The sequence below is a fragment of the Pristiophorus japonicus genome, chromosome 17, assembly GCF_044704955.1.
Source record: "Pristiophorus japonicus isolate sPriJap1 chromosome 17, sPriJap1.hap1, whole genome shotgun sequence".
NCBI lineage: Eukaryota > Metazoa > Chordata > Chondrichthyes > Pristiophoridae > Pristiophorus > Pristiophorus japonicus.
The window spans coordinates 2,023,250-2,046,410 of NC_091993.1; the positions used below are offsets into that span (position 1 = coordinate 2,023,250).

The 23,161-nt window shown below is 46.6% G+C and overlaps 1 protein-coding gene across 4 annotated transcripts in view; it reads left to right on the top strand.

The window, feature by feature from the left end:
- LOC139227514 (multiple C2 and transmembrane domain-containing protein 2-like) overlaps positions 1 to 23,161 on the top strand; it is a 496,997-nt gene that overhangs the window by 127,815 nt on the left and 346,021 nt on the right. For all 4 annotated transcript variants that reach the window (XM_070858296.1, XM_070858298.1, XM_070858299.1 and 1 more), the window contains exons 3-4: positions 11,323 to 11,385; positions 19,629 to 19,725. In XM_070858296.1, the coding sequence (XP_070714397.1) occupies positions 11,323 to 11,385; positions 19,629 to 19,725 (160 nt within the window). The remainder of the gene's footprint in view (positions 1 to 11,322; positions 11,386 to 19,628; positions 19,726 to 23,161) is intronic.

Here is a 23,161-nt window from a genome sequence, read left to right on the forward strand (position 1 = left end):
TAATTGCCAGAAAGACCAGAGGAGAGATGAGAGAAATGTTTCAATGCAGCAATTTATGATCTGGAACGCACTACTTGAAAGCATAGTGGAGGCAGATTCAATAGTAACTTTCAAAAGGGAATTGGATATATACTCAAAAGAAAAATCTTCAGGACGACAGGAAAAGAGCAGGGCAGTGGGACCAATTGGATAGCTTTTTCAAAGAGCTGACACAGGTACGATGGGCCAAATGGCCTCCTTCTCTACTGTATGATTCTATGATTTCAAAATGACTTACCCGAACGAGAGCACCTTCCGGCACTTGCTAACAGCAGCCTGACCTCTTTGCCGATGGGCTAGTTGTGCCATGCTGGCACCATTGTATGGAAGCCCAAGGCCCAATATTGAGGACACCTCGGGTCGGGCATAACCATTCAGACGCAGGGGAAGCACACTGCACCCCGGATGCACAAGCATGGGTGCGTCCGGAATTCTAGGGCAGAATATCCAGTTCAGGTCATAAGGGAGTACCATTGTTACAGCACTGGATTATGCTGTTGTATAATTAGATATTGGGCAGCGCCAGTGCTATTTCTGATGGGAGTGACCTAGCGCCATTATGCCAGAGATAATATCAAAGGTAACTTCAAGATGTATGACACGAGTGAATCTGCTTTGATAGTGTTGTTTGAGCGGTGAATTTTGACCAGGACACTAGGAAGATTTCCTGCTGGTAATGTATTTGCTTCATGGGTTCTTTGCTTAAGAATTCATAGCAACACATTGCTATTAAGAACTAGTTGGTTTATTAGCAAAAGGTTTAACAATCACACGACACATTACCGGTTCATCCACCTGGCTCACAACCACCTGCCCTATCGTGGATCCCTTGAACCCAACTGGCCGGGGTTTTATTGAGTCTTGTGAACATCATGTGACTGGCTAAGCCACTCCCAACTCAACAGCCACACATACACCTGTGAGCATCCTCACAAGTGCATACCTTACACTGCTCATCTTTGAAAAACTGCCAAGGGGTCACTTACACCCTTGAACAGGCAAACCATATCTCCTGTTTGTGAAAGATGGCATCTCTGACAATACAGCTGTCCCTCAGTACTGCATTGAAGTGCAAGTTGCAATTATGTGCTCAAGTCCTGGAGCGGGGCTTGAATACACAATTTTCTGAAGCACTCCAGCAGCATGCGAGCTACCTTGTGGTGCAAAAGTTCGGGAAATCTATCCTTGTATGTAGCGCAGCTATTAAACTTGTGGAATGCAAGAAGTGATCACAAAGTCGAAAGGGTTGCTGGAATTTCTTCACGAGTTGTAGAACAGTAAATCCGCTTAATCTGCAGCCTATTCCCCGAACTTAAACATTCACTCCCTCCACCACCAGTGCACCGTGACTGCAGTGTGTACTTCCTGCAGCAAGGCTTCTTCGACAGCACCTCCCAAACTCGCGGCATCAACCTAGAAAGACAAGGGCAGCAGGCGCATGGGAACACCATCACCTCCGGATCCCCGTCCGAGTCGCCCACCGTCCTGGCTTGGAAATTTACCGCCGTTCCTTCATTGTCGCTGGGTACAAATCCTGGAACTCCCACCTAACAGCACTGTAGGAGCTCACACGGACTACAGCGGTTCCAGAAGGTGGCTCACCACCACCTTCTTAAGGACAACTAGAGATGGGCAATAAATGCTGGCCTTGTCAGTGGTGCCCATATCCCAAGAAATCAAGGAAGTGCTACTAAAGTTATGCAGAGGACTGGTTAGTCTTCATTTGGAATACAGTTTGGGTGTCCCACCTTAAGGCTATATTTAGTCTTGGTGTTAGACCAGATGTGATTCACCAGCACGGTACCTGGGATGAGGGTCTGAACTATGATGAGAAACTTGGAAAACTCTAGAGATGAGGTTATGAGATGATCCGATCGAAATAAAATAATGAAGGAAATTAACAGGGCATATTCTTCTCTCTAACAGGGGGATCCAGAACAAGGGGATATAATTTAAAACATTTGAGCTAAACCAGTTAAAAGCAGCAAAAATAAATTCACTCATTGGTTTGTGTGAATGGTGGAATATAAAGAAAGAAAGACTTGCATTTATATAGCGCCTTTCACGACCACGGGACGTCTCAAAGCGCTTTGCAACCAATGAAGTACTTTTGGAATGTAGTCACTGTTGTAACGTAGGAATATATTACCCCATCAAGTCATAGATGCAAAATCGATTGAGATGTTTAAAAGGGAGATGGAGATTTAATTGGGAAGTAAAGGTATTAAGGGAAAAGTGGCAGGTAATTGAAGTTCAAAATATAGAACTGCAGCAAATACAAAATGTTAGGTTTAATGGTCCCCTCCTGTTTCTGTGTTGAAAAAGGTTCAATGGTTGAAGAAGGTGTGCTAATTGATCAGCAGGGAAAAAACTGCTCTCCCCAGAACTATCTTCCCCATCTCTCCAAACAAAATGTCCCAACATGTTTCACAGAGTGCTGAGGGAAATGGGCGTTAAACCAAAGCAGAGATCTGATAAAATTAGAGCCAGGCCATTTAGGAGTGATATCAGGAAGTATATTTTCACACATGGGGCAGTGGAAATCTGGAATTCTCTTTCCTCCAATAGGCTGTGGATGCTGGATCGATTAAAATCTGTAATGGCCGACTCCTGTTCCTATGAGAGATGACCAAACATTTGATTTAAAGAGATGGGGGGAGAGAAATTCATTATAGACCAGGAATGGGCAGTAACGTTAGAAAAGTTTGAGATTTAGCACCAGGCGCTAATGAATCACGCTGCAGGCAAAATTACATCTATAATTGCTCAAAAGAAAAGATTGGAGTGCAGCATCAGGCCCTAGCTCAGTGGCGTTACACTCAAAGTGCTAAGCAATATCGGGTGCATTCTTAGCGCAAGTCACCATTGCCACAGGCTCTTTCCAGTTCTTAAAGGGGAGGTTCATAGATGCTGCAGAACCTTATTCTAGTGTAGTAGTTTGAGATGTGAGAATAAAAATGTCACTAATTTTTAGTAGCCACGATACACCGGAGACTAAACCACCTTTAAATGACAATTCAACTGTTGCATAATGTCAAACTGACAAGGAAGCAGTGAAACAGCACAATCCTGACAGCTGAGACTCATTACTCACGATCCCTTTAAGTAGCGCCCCTGGAGCCGGCATCCACCTATTTGTCGCCTCCTCTTCCTGTCGCTGTCAAGGCGAGGCGCGAAGGCAAGGGGGCGACAATGAATTTAGCAGATCGGGCTTCCAGTGAGCATTGCATGCTCACTGACGTCATGATCTTCCTGGTGCTGAAGGCCCCAGCGCTAACTTGTAGCAGCGCCCCGGTCAGGCGCAAACGTACCAAATTTCCCCCCCCCAGAGATTTTAAGGAATGTCATTGAGGAGGAGAAGGAGCTGAGAAGTGGCGGGGTTTAGGGAGGGAATTCTAGAGAGTTAGGACTCAGTTGACTGAAGGTACTGGCCTGGATTTTTTTCGGCGAAACTGTCTCCGTTCGCCGTCATTACCTCTCTGAAACTGACCGGAACTTCAGGATTTAGCGCATGCGCAGATAAACGCAGAAATCCTGAAGTTACGGTCAGTCATTCACTACTCTGACACCCGCTGTGCAGTGGATCCTCCCATCCTATCGCTGCTAATCAGTGAAACTGATGAAAAAGCGCTAATATTGTTGTTAAATACCCCATTACATTTTGAGCCTTGCTGGAATAGGTGTAACTGGGATTTTAACAGCATATTGACAGCTCAACAACCGCTCTGGCCCCGAGAAACAAATTTTATATTTGTGGTTTGTCAAATTTCCCCATTATGATCAAAATTACAATTTCTTTTAGAACTTAAAAAAAATAAGTTGGAGTTTGTTCTTGATATTTCAGCTGCTACCTCTATGTGAGAGTCCCAAGCTTTATTTCGCTCCCTGTAACACTCTCTAAAGGTCCGGATAAAAGCTGCTGTTCATTTCCTGGTTTGCTGGCTGTGAGAATTCTTCGATGTGATTGGCTGCTTAGACAGCTTGTTGACATCACAGCAGTTCTTCGCTGGGATTTTCCATTAGAGAGCTACAATCTATTGCATATCAAGAAAGGCAAATTTCTCACCACAGAGATCACTGTGGGCAGCTTTCCCAAGTGCCAGCGGTGAGGGCCTTTGCTTCGCTGCAGACCGCAAATTACAGGCCACTAAATATAGACTGATCCGGTACCATAAACATCAAGGACAGTGCAACCACAACCTTATTGCCTTCTGGTTGGCAAGGTTCTGCTGCAACTAGTGTATTCCTATGTTATGTAAGCTATTTCCCAATGGATTAAACTCTCGAACACGCAGAATGCAGTGCTGGACAATCACATAGGATTACACGGGATATACGGCACAGAAACAGGCCATTCGGCTCAGCCAGTCCAGGCCGGTGTTTATGCTCCACTCGAGCCTCCTCCCGTCTTTCCTCATCTAAATCTATCAGCATAACCCTCTATTCCCTTCTCCCCCATATACTTGTCTAGCCTCCCCTTAAATACATCGATACTATTCACTTCAACCCCTCCCTGTGGCAGCGAGTTCCACATTCTCACCACTCTCTGGGTAAAGTATTTTCTTCTGAATTCCCGATTGGATTTCTTGGTGACTATCTTAGTTATGCTCTAGTTATGCTCTTCCCCACAAGTGCAACATTCTGTAACCACTCTATTAAAACCTTTCATCATTTTAAAGACCTCTATTAGGTCACCCCTCAGCTTTTTTTCAGGAGAAAAGAGACCCAGCCTGTACATCCTTTCCTGATATGTATACCCTTGCATTTTTGGTATCATCCTTGTAAATCTTCTCTGTACCCTCTCCCTATATGCCTCTATATCCTTTTTATAATATGGCGACCAGAACTGTACGCAATACTCCGGCAAGTGTGGTCTAACCATGGTTCGATACAGGTTTAGCATAACTTCCCTACTTTTCAATTCTATCCCTCTAGAAATAAACCCTAGTGCTTGGTTTGCTTTTTTTATGGCCTTCCTAACAATGCCAGGCCCTGCTCTCAAAACTCCTCCAACTGCTGTGCGCTGTGATATTAACTGAAAGGCTAATTACAGCTGTCAAAAGGAACACGGTTACACCACAGCATCACTCTAAGATTGGCCCAGAGGCTGTTTCAGCTAATCCCAGTGCATTGTTGCCTTTATCCTGCAAGAAAAGGATATTCCAGGTATTGTAGGCGTAAATGAAGGCCACAGTAGATAGTGCCAGCAGCTGTCAGAATTAAAGTGATCTCTGATGTTCTCTGCCTCCACACTTGCCTCTGAACACATTAGTCTGTTTCTCGCTGATGGGAAGAAAGTGTTTTTCTGTTTATTATAAAGCCACAAGGTTCGAGTGCCTCTTGGGGAAGTGGAGGAGCAGATATGCCAATCAAGGCATCTTTTTGCTTCAGAATTACTAAATGGCATCCAAGAAGTAATTTTTTTTCTTGCGAGATTCATTGAAACGCTGTCTCACGCGCTTCCACACTGAACAATGGTGCTAAATTGTAATGTAATGTTCTTTGTTGTTTTTTTTTTCTGTTATTCATCCTCGGGATGTGGGCGTCACTAGCAAGGTCGGCATTTATTGCTCACTCCTCACTGTCCTCTGAAGGCAGTGATGGGTCGCCTGTTTGAGCCGCTGTTTGATGCAACTGAGTGCTTGCTTAGGCCACTTCAGAGGGCAGCTAAGAGTCAAGCACGTTGGCGTGGGACTTGAGTTACATAAAGGCCAGACCAGCAGGTTTCCTTTCCTGAAGGACATCCGTGAATTTTTATGAAGTTTCCAACAGTTTAATGATCACTTTTCTGGATCGTGTGCGAAAGCGTACCTGGGATCACGTGAGCCTGGTGCTTCAATCATCATAGATCGCCATCCCCATTCAAACCTCAACTCCGTTAATTAAACATACACTCATTTAAACCCTCGTTACTAGAGCCTTCCAGGATTTAAATGTGCACAAACATCTGTACAATATATTTTTGTAAACCATGTAGTTTGTGTATGTTTAATTAACAAAGTTGAGTTATGAGTGGGGATGGCGATCTATGGATCAATTAAAACATCTCAAACAATACACTCAGATCGCAAAAAATTAAACTGACTGCTGAGAATATATGCACGTATGGCTCTGACCACCTCTTATTTAATAATGGTCTCTGCATTAGCCACAGACTTACGTACAAAATCTCGGACAGTTTATGGAGTGCAATGGGGGAAAAATACCACCGTACTGTTACCTGGCTAGATAACCAAACAATCCGAGATGAAAATGATAAAACATGCCGCACGATGCTTTGGATCTTTTGAGTATCCCTTTACGCGGATGTAAGCAGGCCCAGTACCTGTTTGCATCAGCCATAAAATTTCCGTAGGCAATTGCTGGTCAGTTGGTGGGCAATTAGCCCACTCTGCAGCAGCAGTGAGGAGTTCCCTGTCGCAGGTTCAGTCCCTTTCAAAGGCAGAGTGACGGCATACTCTGAGAAGTATACTGTCATACCCGCTGCAGATTCTGGCCCAGTAATTCACATTTTCCATACATCATGGCTACTGGCACATCAATGTGATAGAAAGTTTTGCCTTTGTACTTCTCGAAAGAGAAGCTATTTCCTCTGGTGAGGGGAATCCAAATCAAGAGGGCTCGATCTTAAAATTGGAGCCAGGCCATTCAGGAATGAAATCAGAGTGCTTATTTTCACCAACAGGCTAGTGGAAACGTGGAATTCTCTCCCCAAAAGATTGTGGATTCTGAGGGTCAGTTGAAACTTTCAGGGCTGAGATTGGTAGATTTTTGTTGGGCAAGTGTATCAAGGGATATGGAGCAATGGTGGGTAAATGAGGTATATAGATCAGCCATGGTTTAATTGAATGGTGGACCATGCTCGAAGGACTGAATGGCCTACTCTTGTCCCTACGTCCTGCTATTATTCTTTTACTGCCCTATTATCCTGACCTTGAATACACGATTATGGTCCACTGCTGTAAGCATTCACATCAGAGACTTGCTGGAATGTAGGACAGCTGTTTGCACAGCTGTAGCCTGGGTCTTGGGGCAATTACTTAACTGTGCTGGTCTTGTGCATTTGTCAGTACACAGCACAGTGCTTTCCTGTAAACTGACTTCAGTTTGGCATTCATTATGACATAACTCCCTCCCAAAACCTCTCCACCTCGCTACCTCTCTTTCCCCCTTTAAGACTCTCCTTAAAACCTACCTCTTTGACCAAGCTTTTGGTCATCTGCCGTAATTTCTTCTTATATGGCTCAGTGTCAAATTTATTTGTTTTGTCTTATAACACTGCTGTAAAGCGCCTTGGAGCGTTTTACTATGTTAAAGGCGCTATATAAATAACAGTTGTTTTTGTTGTAAGAACGTAAGAAATAGGAGCAGGAGTCGGCCCTACTGCCCATCGCGCCTGCTCCGCCATTCAATAAGATCATGGCTGATCATCTTCTACCTCAACTCCACTTTCCTGCCCGATCTCCATATCCCTGGATTACCCTACACACAGGCACAGACTGGCTGTGACAAACTGGCTCGTGTGCAAGCAGCCCACACCACCTCCATGATGTCGTCATCACATAAATAGCAATACCACTTACAATTTATCCCTTGGTAAAAAATCTATCAGTCAAAATATATCAGTCAGCGTTCGCTGTCATAACTCTGTAAAACTGACAGCAATTTCTGGAGTCCGAATATACGCAGTTAAATGTGGAAATCTGGAAGTTGCTGTCAGTGATGCCCTGCTCCTCCACAGGGTGCACTGTTACAGTCCTCGCAGATGGAGTGAATCAGTAATCACTGAATTGACATGAACCTCAACTTTTTACGCATTATTCTCAATGTTAAACCCTTGAAAAAGTTAAGCCTTGTTGAATGAAATGTAACTCTGTTTTCAAAGCTGTACTAAGTCATAATTACTGCTGAACCACCTCTGGCTCTGAAAAACTAATTTTATATTGTGGAGTCTCATTTCCCCCATTCCATGATAAAAATTCCAAAGATTTTTAAAGTGATTTATTTTTATTTTATTTGTTAAAGTTTGTTTCTGATATTTCAGCTTCTACCATAATCCCATGTGCATGTCCCAATCTTTATTTCGCTTTCTGTAAAATCACTAAAAAGTGAATGATAAAAGGTGTTTTTTACTTCCTGGTTTGCTGTCTGCAAAAGGTCTTCAATGTGATTGGCTGCTTAGCCTGCTTGATCACATTACTGTTGCTGGGTGTCACAGATCCCCTATAGATGGTGCCAGATGGAAAGTCACCTCGTAAAATCGACACTAAAGAGGCTGCTAAATCTTTGTGGGCAGCTTTCTTCGAGGTCAGCGGCAAGCCACTTCACATCGCCACTCACCGCAAAATCTGGGCCTAAATTTTTTCAAAGGGTGCATTGTATAAAAAACATTCTTAGAAAGTAGGCAAATTGTATCAGTGGAACTCTGAACGAATGCAGTTGCATGGTAGGATGTACACCATTTCCACAGCAAGTGGTTAGGATCTGGGAGTCACTGCCTGAGGGGTGGTGGAGGCAGATTCAATTGGTGCCTTTAAAGGGAAGTTGGATAAATACTTGAAGGAAAATATTTGCAGGGCTATGAGAGAAGGGCGGGTGTGTGGGACTAGCTGAGGTGCTCTTGCAGAGAGCCAGCACAGGCTCAATGGCCGAATGGCCGAATGGCCTCCTTCTGTGCTGTAACCATTCAATGGGCCCAAGTTTCGAGCCGCGCCTAGAACGGCGCAGTCCCGCAAAGTGCGCCTAAAAAAATCCTCCGTATTCTTCACCTCCCTGCAGGTCCTCTGGCCCTCGGCGCAGCGCAGCACGAGCTGTGGGGGGCGGAGCCAGGTCCCTGCGCTGAAAACAGTGCCGGGACCTCTGCACATGCGCGCTACAGTGGGCACGCAAGTGCAGTAGCTCCAGGCGCCGAACTGTGTGGGAGGGGCCCGAAGCACGCAGCCCCTAGCCCTGGCCCAATGGCCTCATTGGGGCTGCGTGAATAAGGCTCCTCCCACGGCCAGCTCCTGCTTCCTCCCGACCCGACTCGACTCCCGCCCCCCTCCCCCAACCCGCCTCCGGACCAGACCCGACACCCGCCCGCCACCGGACCGGACCCGACACGCGCTCCCCCCACCCCCCCCTGCTCCTCCCCCCCCCAACCCCCCTCCGGACCGGACCCGACACCCGCCCGCCACCGGACTGGATCCGACCTGACCTCCCTCCCTCCCCCCCGACCCGAACCGAACTGACCTCCCTGCCACCACCCCCCCGACCCGACCCAACGCCACCTACCTGTAAATCTGGTGCTGGGGACGGGCCCTGCCCGAAGTCTCGGGCCCGGCCCGTTCAGCCTCCCTCCCCCTTCTCCTTCCCCTCCCACCCCCCCCAATCTCCTTCCCCTCCCACCCCCCCCAATCTCCTCCCACCCCCCCAATCTCCTTCCCCCCCACCCAATCTCCTTCCCCCCCACAATCTCCTTCCCCCCACCCCCAATCTCCTTCCCCCATCTCCTTCCCCCCCAATCTCCTTCCCCCCCACAATCTCCTTCCCCCCCCACCCCCAATCTCCTTCCCCCCATCTCCTTCCCCCCCAATCTCCTTCCCCCCACCCCCAATCTCCTCCTTCCCAATCTCCTTCCCCCCCAATCTCCTTCTCCCCCCCAATCTCCTTCTCCCCCCCCAATCTCCTTCTCCCCCCCCAATCTCCTTCTCCCCCCCCAATCTCCTTCTCCCCCCCATCACCTTCTCCCCCCCAATCTCCTTCCCCCCTCCCCATCTCCTTCCCCCCTCCCCATCTGCTTCCCCCTCCCCATCTCCTTCCCCCCCCAATCTCCTTCCCCCCACCCCCAATCTCCTCCTCCCCAATCTCCTTCCCCCCCAATCTCCTTCCCCCCACCCCCACTCTCCTCCTCCCCAAGCTCCTTCTCCCCCCCAATCTCCTTCTCCCCCCCCAATCTCCTTCTCCCCCCCAATCTCCTTCTCCCCCCATCACCTTCTCCCCCCCCAATCTCCTTCCCCCCTCCCCATCTCCTTCCCCCCTCCCCATCTCCTTCCCCCCTCCCCATCTGCTTCCCCCTCCCCATCTCCTTCTCCCCCCAATCTCCTTCCCCCCACCCCCAATCTCCTCCTCCCCAATCTCCTTCCCCCCCAATCTCCTTCCCCCCACCCCCACTCTCCTCCTCCCCAATCTCCTTCTCCCCCCCAATCTCCTACTCCCCCCCCAATCTCCTTCTCCCCCCCCAATCTCCTTCTCCCCCCATCACCTTCTCCCCCCCAATCTCCTTCCCCCCTCCCCATCTCCTTCCCCCCTCCCCATCTCCTTCCCCCCTCCCCATCTGCTTCCCCCTCCCCATCTCCTTTCCCCCCATATCTCCTTTCCCCCCATCTTTCTCCCGTTTATCCCCTTCTTCCCCCTTCTCCCCCATCCCTCCCCTTCTCCCCCATCCCTCCCCTTCTCCCCATCCCTCCCCCTTCTCCCCTTCTCCCCATTCCCTCCCCCTTCCATCCCTCTGCTCCCCCCCTTCCTTCCCCTCTCTCTGCTCCCCCCTCTCTCCCTCTACCCCCCTCCTCCCCCTCCACTCGCTGTCAGAAACACAGACACTGACAGACAGAGAATGAGAGACACACAGACAGACAGAGAGATAGAGACACTGACAGAGACACACTGGGGGGGGGCATCCCAGCACGCTGTTGGAGGGCTCCCGGTGCTGCAGTCGGTAAGTAGAAAATGTTTTATTTATTGATTTAAAAAAAACATTATTTCTTATTAATTTTTTTTGATTGATTTATTGGTTGATTTATTGATGTATTTATCATTTATTATTGATGATGGCTCTTTATTTGTAAAACTGAAGTGTTTAATGTTTGTAAACTTCCCTTTAAACAACCCCCCCACCATTCCCTACGCCTGATTTGTAACTTATGCCTGATTTTCTAAAGTGTAGATAAGGTTTTTTCGAGCGTACAAAAATCTTCACTTACTCCATTCTAAGTTAGTTTGGAGTAAGTTTTCACTGACGAAACTTTGAAAACAGGCGTAAGTGGCCGGACACGCCCCCTTTTGAAAAAAAAATTCTGTTCCAAAGTGAAACTGTTCTAACTGACTAGAACTGGAGCAAACTAAATGTGGAGAATTCCGATTTCTAAGATACTCCGTTCTACACCAGTTGCTCCTAAAAATCAGGAGCAAATCATGTGGAAACTTGGGGCCTATGATTCTATGATCTTCCCTCAGATTGTTGTATTGAAGTTGACGCTGATGAAAAATGCTTCATCCGACTAAACTAAACATTTTATTTTTCAGGAGGATCTCGGTGAAATTACTGACCTAGATTCTTCGCAAAGTTCACAGTTCTTCGACGAACAGGTAAGATTTGTGCGATTAAGACATTAATTGGTCAAGAATTGAAGGACTCCTTTGCGCGGAGCAGACTGAGAGCGATATTTGTACAAATTGTTAGCACGGTTGGGTCAAATTCCCCTCTGCACTCCTTTAATAGTTTAAATGAGTTAATACTTCTGTTAAATTGTAGAATTTGATGTGGTTATGTCAAGTTTTAAGCTTTTTGTGAAGGGAAGGATTCTTAGAAGCTACACCAATTTTTAGATTTAAAATATCTACTTGATCTGTGTGGAGTTGCTCATGGTCACAAATATTAAACAAAAACATCCATTGCTCTCTATTTTCTTTGCTTTCCATAATAATTGACTTTTCAAATATTCTCTTCAGTAATATTTGCATTGTAAGGCTCAGTTTAATTTTCCACCAAAACTAATTAGTCTTCTATAGTTGTAAAAAGTTGAATTCTGCATTTTAAATCTGTGCATACAGATTTAAATGATCTGCTTGTCGTTTACAACATAAATTGTGATCAAGTCTCTTTCAGCGGTTCAATAGAGCAGCCAATTTAGTCATTATCTTTTTATTAGAAAAAATGAAGGGTGGAGAGGGACTGAGGGGGAGGGAAGGGGCTGCATGTGAATTCCAGGATCTGCCTGGGATAGGAGGGAGGGAAGGGGCAGAGTGGTATTGTCCGAGGCCTGCCCAGGGTGGGAGTGAGAGAAGGGACTGAACCCATAAGTGCGTGTCTTGGGGTTGAGAGGGAGGGAAGAGAGGCAGCAGTGAAGCTTGGGACCTGCTATGCCTGATGCGAAGGCTGGAAGGCAGGGCAAATTTGGGTTGTGTTCTGGTGTGGATACTTAGGGGGTCAAATTGGTCTTCGATGGTAACGAGAAACGGGGGCTATCGAATCGACAGCTCATTTTTATAACCTGTTGGATTTTCTTGTCCATTGAAATTGTGCGGGTTTTAAACATAAGAACATAATAAATAGGAGCAGGAGCAGGCCATTTGGCCCCTCAAGCCTGCTCCACCATTCAATAAGATCATGGCTGATCTGATCTTGGCCTGAACTCCACTTCCCTACCCGCTCTCCATAACCCTTGACTCCCTTATCGCTTAAAAATCTGTTTATCACCACTTTAAATATATTCAATTACTCGGCCTCCACAGCTCTCTGGGGCAGCGAATTCCACAGATTCACGGCCCTCTTAAAGAAGAAATTCCTCTTCATTTCTGTTTTAAATGGGCGACCCCTTATTCTGAAACTATGCCCCCTAGTTCTAGATTCCCCCTCGAGGGGAAACATCCTCTCTGCATCTACCCTGTTAAGCCCCCTCAGAATCTTATACGTTTCAATTAGATCACCTCTCATTCTTCTAAACTGCTATGAGTATAGGCCCAACCTTCTCAACCAATCTTCATAAGACAACCCCTTCATCTCAGGAATCAACCTCGTGAACTTTCTCTAAACTGCCTCCAATTCACGTTACCCATTCGCCATCACCCGTTTTGTGTTGCCATTGAGGAACAATTTAACCCCCAAAATCTTGTTTCTTTCTACATTGGATCTTGGACCTTGAGTCTCAACTGGGGATAGGCCAGGGTGTGAGATACAGGAGGGAGGATGTTACTCAATTAGGATTGTTTCATGAAGTTCAGTAGAATGAGCCAGATGGTGCATGGAGGGGGCAGATTGTTGGAACAATTGGAAGATGAGATGGGTAGGCTAATGTAGGCAAGTTTGTGATTTAAAAAAAACACATTTTTTCTTTATGCTTTTACCACCTGCTAGTGTTTAGGTAAAAGCTAGTGACTTTTCACCAGACACCAGACTTCATTGCAGATTCAACAGAATTGTAATAAAGATTTTTTTAAAAAGCCAGTCTTTTCATGGAGATTTTCTGATCCGGGGGAGGCACCAGGGAGCTGGCAATCTTCAGATGCAATCAGTCACTCTCGAATTGGCCTCAGAACTCCAGAACAATGGCCTCGCTAAGCAGCAGAATAATACATTGTCTGTCACATGCATGCTGCTGCCCTTATAAATGAACTTAACCTCCAACATATCAAACAGTGCCCTCGGAGAACCAACAAATGTCTAAATGTTATTGTTAGGGGTCTGTAGTGGGGTGGATGAGAACTGGTCAGGGCAGGTGCCTGTCAAAGAAATCGGATGCAATCTGATTTGGAAGAAATGTTTTATTTGGGGTTTGTGCAGAAAGAAAGAACTTGCATTTGTATCATCATCATAAGCAGTCCCTCGAAATCAAGGAAGACTTACTTCCACTCTAAAAGTGAATTCTCAGGTGACTGAACAGTCCAATACAGGAATTACAGTCCCTGTCACAGGTGGGACAGACAGTGGTTGAAGGAAAGGGTGGGTGGGACTGGTTTGCCACTCGCTCCTTCCGCTGCCTGCGCTTGGTTTGTGCATGCTCTCGGCGACGAGACTCGAGGTGCTCAGCGCCCTCCCGGATGCTCTTCCTCCACTTAGGGCGGTCTTTACAATGGAAGAGATAGTGAAAGTCGGAAATAACCAATTAGAAACTGGAACAACATGGCGAGTACTTAACCGATGAGAGAGAAGAAGTTTGGCAGCACAGATACGACACTCACGATGGCTGTCACACAGGCACTATTACACGGACAGATACTTAAGTAACATAGGAGCTGAAGTTGTGCAGGTATTCTGGTGGGCTTCTGCCTGAACCCCAGTGGGAGTCTGGGAGAATGGCTGCAAACTCAGGGGTTCTGGCCATGTCTGGAGCTCCTGCAGGGCCTATAAAGGTGGAACTTCTGTCTGCATCTCCCACTTAGAGAGGGCAGGGCCTCCCAACATGGCGGGATCCGACACCCAGTGGGGGGTGTTGGGGGAGAAGGATTGATGAACACTGTAGCAGTGATGCCTGGATCAGCAGTTTCAGGGTAATCCAGCCCCAGCAATATTCCAAACTATCAAAGCAATACAGAGGCAAACCATGCGGCTATAACCGACTGCTGGTGTAACTGGCAGGCGGTACATTTTCCCACAAGTGAGGCTTTCGGGAGCATTGGCATGTGACCGGTGGTTACGCACCAATCTCAAGGCTGAAGTCATTTTCTGTATAGGTTGAACCTCCCTTATCCAGAACCACCCCTCGTCCAGAACCATTCCCGGCCACCGGGTGGCGCTTGCGCAGAACGGCGACATGAACAAATTGAAGTCCTTCCTTGCTGCCAACTCCCGCAATCGCTGACCTGACCCCGCGATCCACCACCCCCCCACCCCACCCCCCCATGATCTCTCTGCCACACTCCCAGCCCCGATACCCCCTTGCTAAGTACCTGTACCATCCAATTTCACATGACCACCCCTCGTCCGGAAAAATCCCTTATCCAGAACAGGCCAGGTCCCAAGGGTTCCGGATAAGAGAGGTTCTACCTGTATCACACAGCTGTTGGTACAGGCCGGCAGCTGACGGCTGCTTTGACAACCTGTATGTAAACACTTGGCGTTGAACAGAAAAATAGTCATTAACATATGCCGGTGACTCTTTGCATTTCCAGTGGCAGCATCATTGCCTCGTTTACAATACAGCACTGCTGTCAAAGTCAAATTTTCCACTAGTGGCGACAAAATTATATAAACAAAGTATTTGTGGGGTTCACCCTCCTCCCCTTCCCTCACCTACACCATGCCTCCCTTCGCCCCCTTTCCATTCCCTCACCTCACTTCGCGCCCCCTTCCCCTCCCCTTGCCTCACCTCGCCCCCTTTCCCTCGCACCTCCCCTCACCTCACCTCCCCTCGCATCTTTCCCATCCCCTCACCTCACCCCCCGTTCCCTCATCCCCCTCCCCTAACCTTGCCTCCCCTCACCCCTCACCTCACCTCCCTTCCCTCGTCCCCCCCCCCCATCCCATCCCCTCATCTGACCTCATGTCAGCCATTGCTCAGTGGGTGGCACCCTCGCCTCTGAGTCAGAAGTTAGCAGGTTCAAGTCCCACTCCAGAGACTTGAGCACATAATATAGGCTGACACATCAGTGCAGTACTGAAGGACGTCTTTTGGATGAGATGATAAACCAAGGCTCCGTCTACTCTCTCAGTTGGACGTAAAAAATCCCATGGCACTATTCGAAGAAGAGCAGAGGAGTTATCCCTGGTGTCCTGGCCAATATTTATCCTTCAATCAACTCCACTAAAAACAACAGATTATTTGGTCATTATCACATTGCTGTTTTCCGGGAGCTTGCTGTGTGCAATTTGGCAACCATGTTTCCTGCATTACTACAGTGACTACACTTCAAAAGTACTTAATTGGCCGTAAAGCGCTTTGGGACATCCTGAGGTCGTGAAAGGCGCTATATAAATGCAAGTCTTTATGTTGTGTCGCCTCCCCTCGCCTCAGTTCACCTGATGTCACCTTGCCGTGACTCACCTCACGTCAACAAACTCCACATCACCTAACCTTGTATCTCCTCGCTTCATGTCACCTCTCGTGTCATCTCGCCCTGCCTGAGTATTTGACTGTTGGACCCCCTGCTGAGAGTAAGTGACTGGAAAATATGCGTCTGTTGATTCTGGTTCATTGAGAATTGCACCAGACGCTGAGATTTCATTGGAGACGACTCTATAAACTATTACTTGAATCCCAGTCACATCTCACTTGCATCTACAGCTCTCAGCTACTCTCATCATCATAGGCAGTCCCTTGAAGTCGAGGAAGACTTGCTTCCAGTCCTGAAATGAGGTCTTAGGTGGCTGAATAGTCCAATACGAGAACCACAGGCCCTGTCACAGGTGGGACAGATAGTCGTTGAGGGAAGGGGTGGGTGGGACTGGTTTGCTGCCTGCGCTTGATTTTTGCATACTCTCGGCGATGAGACTCGAGGTGCTCAGCGTCCTCCCGGATGCACTTCCTCCACTTAGGGCGGCCTTTGGCCAGGGACTCCCAGGTGTCAGTGGGGATGTTGCACTTTATCAGGGAGGCTTTGAGGGTGTCCTTGAAACATTTCCGCTGCCCACCTTTGGCTCGTTTGCCGTGAAGGAGTTCCGAGTAGAGTCTTGCTTGTGGAAGCACATAACTGCCCACACCAGGGTTATGATGTGCTCTTTTAGAAAGACACTGAAGCAGATAATTGTTTCTGATACAAATCCCCTGTTGGAGTTGTCAGCCAAGTTTCTAACTAGTCACAGTATTTATATCTTTTATACAACGTTTTATCTTATCCTTTTATGGTGGAAAGCAAAGATAAGCTGAAGTTATTGATGCATTGGACAGCTCTGGGTGCTGGTATTTCACTGAAGTTTACTATTTGGATTTCCAACAAGCCTTCGATAAGGTAACGCATGGTAGACTCGCGATTAAGTTCGGAACATGTGGAGTCGGGGAACATACAGCAGAGTGGATAGCAAGCTGGCTACAAAACAGAAAACCAAGAGTAGGGGTTAAAGGTAATTACTCGGATTGGCAAATGGGAAGTTCCACGGGGATCGATTCTGGGACCACTGTTCACCATTTACATTAGTGATTTGGACTCGGAAATCGAAAGTACAGTTTAAAAATTTGCCGATGGCACCAAATTGGGGGGGGGGTATATTTAATACAGAGAAGGACTGTGATAAAATACAGGATGACATTCATAAACTTGCAAAATGAGCGTGAAATGGCAAATGAACTTCAATATAGATAAATGCGAGGTAATGACTCAGAAATTCCGCTTTCTCCTTCCCGCGGGCGTTCGACTAGATTTTAGAGAAAAATACGCACCTACCTGAAGGTGCTGCACCCGCTCGACTTTCCGATGCACAAGCCTCCTCTTGCTGCGCATCGCAGCGCGTGCACATCGGGACGTGTGCCGGCCCGGAGCTGGAGTCACATGGCTCTGGACAGCCAATCAGGTATAGTATATTCTCATTCATAGTAATAGTAGTTTCGTCAGTCCGAAACTCCTATTACTATAAATGAGAACCACCCCCCCAAACACCCAAAACACTAATAAAAAATAGAAAATATACACTACATATTTAAGATTCATTTAAATTAAAGTTATTAATGTCTTATAAAAAATTTTTTTCCCGATTTTTAAAAAAGATTTTTTAATTATGCCTTAAAATAAACTTACCATTGTGGGGAGGGTTTTTAACAATCAAATATGTTTTCATAACTTTATTTTTAGATGTTTTTGTGTGTTTAAAAAAACTTGCGCCTGTAAAAGTAGGCTATGCGCCTGCTTTTTCAGGCGTAAAAATTTTGAGGACATTTGTATGTGTAAATATCGCAAATTTGCACACTCAAATGTTCTCGCTCCCGATCTGCAGATGATCTTGACAGATCGGAAAAGCCGGTTTTCAGTGCATGCGCAATGCGTGCTGAAAACCGGCTTTTCCGATGCCTTCCCAGGTCCGTAGAAACTTCGTACAGGCCCGCGACATTGGAATTTCAAGCTCAATATATTTTGGTAGGAAGAATAAGAAGGCCACATACTGCTTGGATAATAAGAGTCTTAATGGGGTGCAGAACAACTGGATCTGGGGGCACAGATACACAAATCACTAAAAGTAGCGATGGAGGTTAATACAGCCATAGAAAGAGCAAACCAAGCTGATTTCTGGAGGGATAGAATTGAAAAGCAGAGAGGTTATGTTAAACTTATATCGAACCTTGGTTGGACCACGCTTGGAGTACATATTATAAAAAAGGATATGGGGGCTGTGGAACAGATGCAAATACATTTACTAGAATGATACCAGAACCGAGAGGTTATACCGTCTTGAAATTGTCAATTGACCCTAGTCTCAACTTTTTGGGGGTAAATGTTCCAGATTTCCATTACCTTTTGTTTGAAGAAGTGCTTCCCGACATCACCCCTGAACGACCTAGCTCTCATTTTAAGGTAATACCCCCTTGTTCTGGATTCCCCCACCAAGTGACAGATTAGGAAAAGGGGAGGTGCAACGAGACCTGGGTGTCATGGTACATTAGTTATTGAAAGTTGGCATGCAGGTACAGCAGGCGGTGAAGAAGGCAAATGGCATGTTGGCCTTCATAACTAGGGGATTTGAGTATAGGAGCAGGGAGGTCTTACTACAGTTGTACAGGGCCTTGGTGAGGCCACACCTTGAGTATTGTGTACAGTTTTGGTCTCCTAATCTGAGGAAGGACATTCTTGCTATTGAGGAAGTGCAGCGAAGGTTCACCAGACTGATTCCCGGGATGGCTGGACTGACATATGAAGAAAGACTGGATCGACTAGGCTTATATTCACTGGAATTTAGAAGAGTGAGAGTGGATCTCATAGAAACATATAAAATTCTGACAGGATTGGACAGGTTAGATGCATGAAGAATGTTCCCGATGTTGGGGAAGTCCAGAACCAGGGATTACAGTCTAAGGATAAGGGGTAAGCCATTTAGGACCGAGATGAGGAGAAACTTCTTCACTCAGAGAGTTGTTAACCTGTGGAATTCTCTACCACAGAAAGTTGTTGAGGCCAGTTCATTAGATATATTCGAAAGGGAGTTAGATGTGGCCCTTACGGCTAAAGGGATCAAGGGGTATGGAGAGAAAGCAGGAATGGGGAACTGAAGTTGCATGATCAGCCATGATCGTATTGAATGGTGGTGCAGGCTCGAAGGGCCGAATGGCCTACTCCTGCACCTATTGTCGATGTTTCTGCCTACCCTATCAATCCCTTTGTAACTGCGACCATGATGCGATGTCCTCCTTAACCCCTTCGGGTTGTTTGGCATGGTCAGTCAGTCCATCCTCCTCCACCTTGTGTCCTCCGTGGTCCAACTCAATATAAGCGCCTTTGCATGGTTCCACTCCTGCCTGTCCCGACACAGCTATCACTTCAATAGCTTCTCCTCCCACCCCTGCTCCGCGATCCTCCTGCCCAAAGAAAGGGGTCACAGGGAGGCCGCTGTGCCTCCGAATGATCTAAAATTAAATATAAACATACGGTCTGAGATGAACTGTGTTCAATATACAAAGCTGACAATATCCACTCTATAATGCCGACTTGCAGATCCAGCAGCGACCGAGAGAACTCGCACCTAAATGTTCTCAACCAGTGATTCAAGTGCTGTGCAGAACTCCCTCCTCTACCCCACTTTAATTAAACACGAGATCTGGGGATGAGCTGGTTACCTTGGCAATCCGAGCCATTGTGCCATTTTAAAATGACGAAACAAACAGAATCCATTTGAACCTGCAACTTCAGAACTTGACAATATTCACAGCTCTGACAGGACAATATTAGTGATGCCATTGTTTCTATTCCAGTCCTTCGACCAACTTGAAGGGAAAAGTACAGATCCATCGTACCTTTTGACAATTCAACTGAAGGCGGGGCGGAATCTGGTGATCCGAGATCGCTGCGGTAAGCTATTTTTAACCCATTTTTTTTTACCTCACTATAATGGACCATGTTATCAGATTCAATGTGCGATTATTATAAAGAAACTCGCCAAATACTTTGAATTGTGAATGTACTGTCTTTGTGGCCTCCTCTTCTCATCACACAGGGATTATGCAGGAGCACGTTTAGTGTTCGAGTACTGTACTAGCTGGAAAATAAATAAGTTGGGCAACATACTTGTGAGGCGCCTTACTTGGAGAACAGTTGTGGGAATAGAAAGTGTAGATCGCTGGGGGATTAAGCTTGGAGAAATTCTCAGGATGTGGCTTTATTGGGGAGAAACAACTAGATGTTTAAGTGGAATAAAGAACTGGGAGGTAGCATAGGGAAGAGAGGAGGTTGTAGTCACGGTTTGAAGTGCGTTGGGAAGGCAACTTGAAAAACGAATAATGAATGGGGGTTTAAACCGTTTCCGATCAGCCCACAGTGCCCGTTCCTGCAGCTGTGTCTGAAATGTCCCTATTCGATGGACTATAAATTCAGCTGGTATTGTTGTGTCCATTCTTGATTGAATGTCCATAACTGCTGGGTGGCGTGGGCCTGGAATGGGAGGAGGTGGAGTGAAGGGACTGTGTACATCAGAAGCACTGCCTTCCCGCTAGGCAATATGGTACCGCTGGAAAAGAAAGATGTGTGAGCTACGGATTTGGTGGGGGGGGGAAAAGGTAAAAGTTCAGCATTGGCAAAGAAACCGACCTGGATTGGAAAAGTTGAAAGCATCTTTGAATTTATCTACAAGTACATCATTTTTGTGACTCTCGGAATTGGAACTTTATGGGGTCGAAATTCGGTCCTGCCGTTTTTGAGGCGGTATCACCGCCTGATCGCTGATTTTACCGCCGAGCGTTCGGTACAGGCTCCAACTGACAAATTCAGTTTTTACGCTCAAAGCTGAGAGAGCAGTGCTAAACAGTGGCATTGCACACTCCCCCTCGGGTGGGAGCTCAAGAGGCCGACCGAATTTTGCATCGAGAGGCTGCCGCCATACTCACTGGGAAACGGGACGAAAGAAAAAAAAACCTCAAACTTCTCCGACCCCTGCACACAAACTTCCCCGGTGTTAGAAGTGATGAAAAAAATGGAGAAATAAATAAAGAGAAAAACCTACCGTGCTCTCTGGCCGGTTCTGCCCGAGTTCCGCTGTTTACTCACCACCTTTTCCAGGCTGTAAGAACTCCTGCCGGACAGGCCGCGTTCAAACTAAATATCGCGAGAGAGGCGCCAAGGAGGCGTAGTACGCTGGATGACGTCACCACGTGGGTGTGTTAGCCAGTGTAGCGTTCCCTACTGGCGCCTCTGCCAAAGAGCCGACTGAATTTCGGTGCCGGTGTGGACGTCGCTGACTGTCGAAGGTAGGCCTTTGCTGCCCGTTAGCTGCCTCCTGCGCGGTAACAGGCCGCAGTAGAAACTGAATTTCAACCGCGATATATTTCCTTCCTGTCAAGTCATGATGGCAGTGACTTAATATGTTGAGAACAAAGCTAAGGGGTCATTTTTTTTCCATTTGTTTCTTGTAGCAAACTTGTAAACGCTTTGGAGTGGAACTTGACCCCTGACTCCGAGGCGAGAATGTCACCACTGAGCCATGGCGGTTGCCTCTGTAGGGAGTGATGCAACTGAGTGCCTGGCCGGGAGTGGGGGGGGGGGGAGAAATACCCCCATTGATTTTATTATCAGTATCTTTAAATATCAATATTTCTGGTTAAAGTAAAAATAACATCGCTGCAGCTCCAAGAAATGGTTTCTGAGGCTGATGACTTTCAGATTCTTGGTACTGGCCTTTCCAATGGGACTAGTGACACAGCAAGCCCTGGCCAAATTGTCAATCATTTCAAAGTGTTTACATTTGAGGAATACAGCCGATCATCTTTAAAGGTTATAGTTCTTTATTAATTCAGCCATAAAACTAATATAAATGTAGACATTCTATGTATATTTGTAATTTACCTCGTTCATCATCAGTTTAAAAAGAAACCCGCTTGTGAATCTAGCCTGACGATGCAACCAGCACACTAGGGATGGGTCCAAATGGAATTCATGAGTCTATGGGAACCAAAGTGGAACAATTCAGGCAATTTGTAATAACCTGCGGGGTGCAAAATGAATCTTCTGGGCAAACGCCCCACAGTGGATTGTTCTGGAAGTATTACATCGTTTATCGTGCGCATTCCCCGCTCCCTCTGTTATACCATCAGTGCTACAACTGTCAGCTGTCTGCGGAACTCCCACACTACAACAGTGACTACACTCCAAAAGTACCTCATTGGCTGCAAAGCGCTATGTGACGTCCTGTGGTCGTGAAAGGCGCTATATAAATCCAAGTCTTTCTTTTGTTTAAAACTCCCTCCACTTCACTTCCTCGCTTCCTACCTTTTTAAATACCTTCCTGAAACCTACCGATTGAACCATGCCTTTGATCACTGCCTCTCCATCCCCACCCAGATATTCTTCGCTATAAATGCAAGTTTACCATTGCCTTCCCATTGTTATGTCTTTGCCAGTGATTAACGGTTGAAGGTGGATATTCTGCCTCTTCCTCAGATGTGACCATCGCCCTGAATGGCGAGAGTTCAGGAGCTGCGATTATTTTCTGGTCATTGCCAGAGTTGGTTTGGAGCAGAGGTGGGCTTGCTCCCTGGGACCCCAAAGTATATCAATTTCGAAAGGCACTGACCTCTCCTCCCTTGTTATTAATTGTAGGAACATGGCCCCAAGTTACTTTGTCTGTTCTCTGGTATTCGAGTGGAAAGGTGGGCAGAAACTGTTACATTTACACCCCTTGTTCATTTAATCTACAACAAATTAAAGCAGAGATTGGTATCAAACCACGAGAAAATCTTATAGTTTCACCATAGTTAAAGAACAAAGGCATTGGCCACGGTTTTACAGTTTAGACTGCTGCTTCAGAGGAGCAGTGATGGTGAAGGACGTGTTCAAATTCTCATCCCTAAAGTATATCCTTCAGTCAGGTTACAGTTCGACCTGGTCAATTATCCATCAACGAAAGAAAGACTTGCATTTATATAGCGCCTTTCACGACCACCGGACGTCCCAAAACGCTTTACAGCCGATGAAGTGCTTTTAGGAGTGTAGCCACTGTTGTGATGTGGGAAACGCAGCAGCCAATTTGTGCACAGCAAGCTCCCACAAACAGCAATGTGATAATGACCAGATCATCTGTTTTTGTTGCACTGATTGAGGGATAAATATTGGCCAGGACACCGGGGAGAACTCCCCTGCTCTTCTTCAAAATAGTACTGTGGGATCTTTTGCACCCAATTGAGAGAGCAGACAGTGCCTCGGTTTAACGGAGAGAGCAGACAGTGCCTCGGTTTAACGGAGAGAGCAGACAGTGCCTCGGTTTAACGGAGAAAGCAGACAGTGCCTCGGTTTAAAG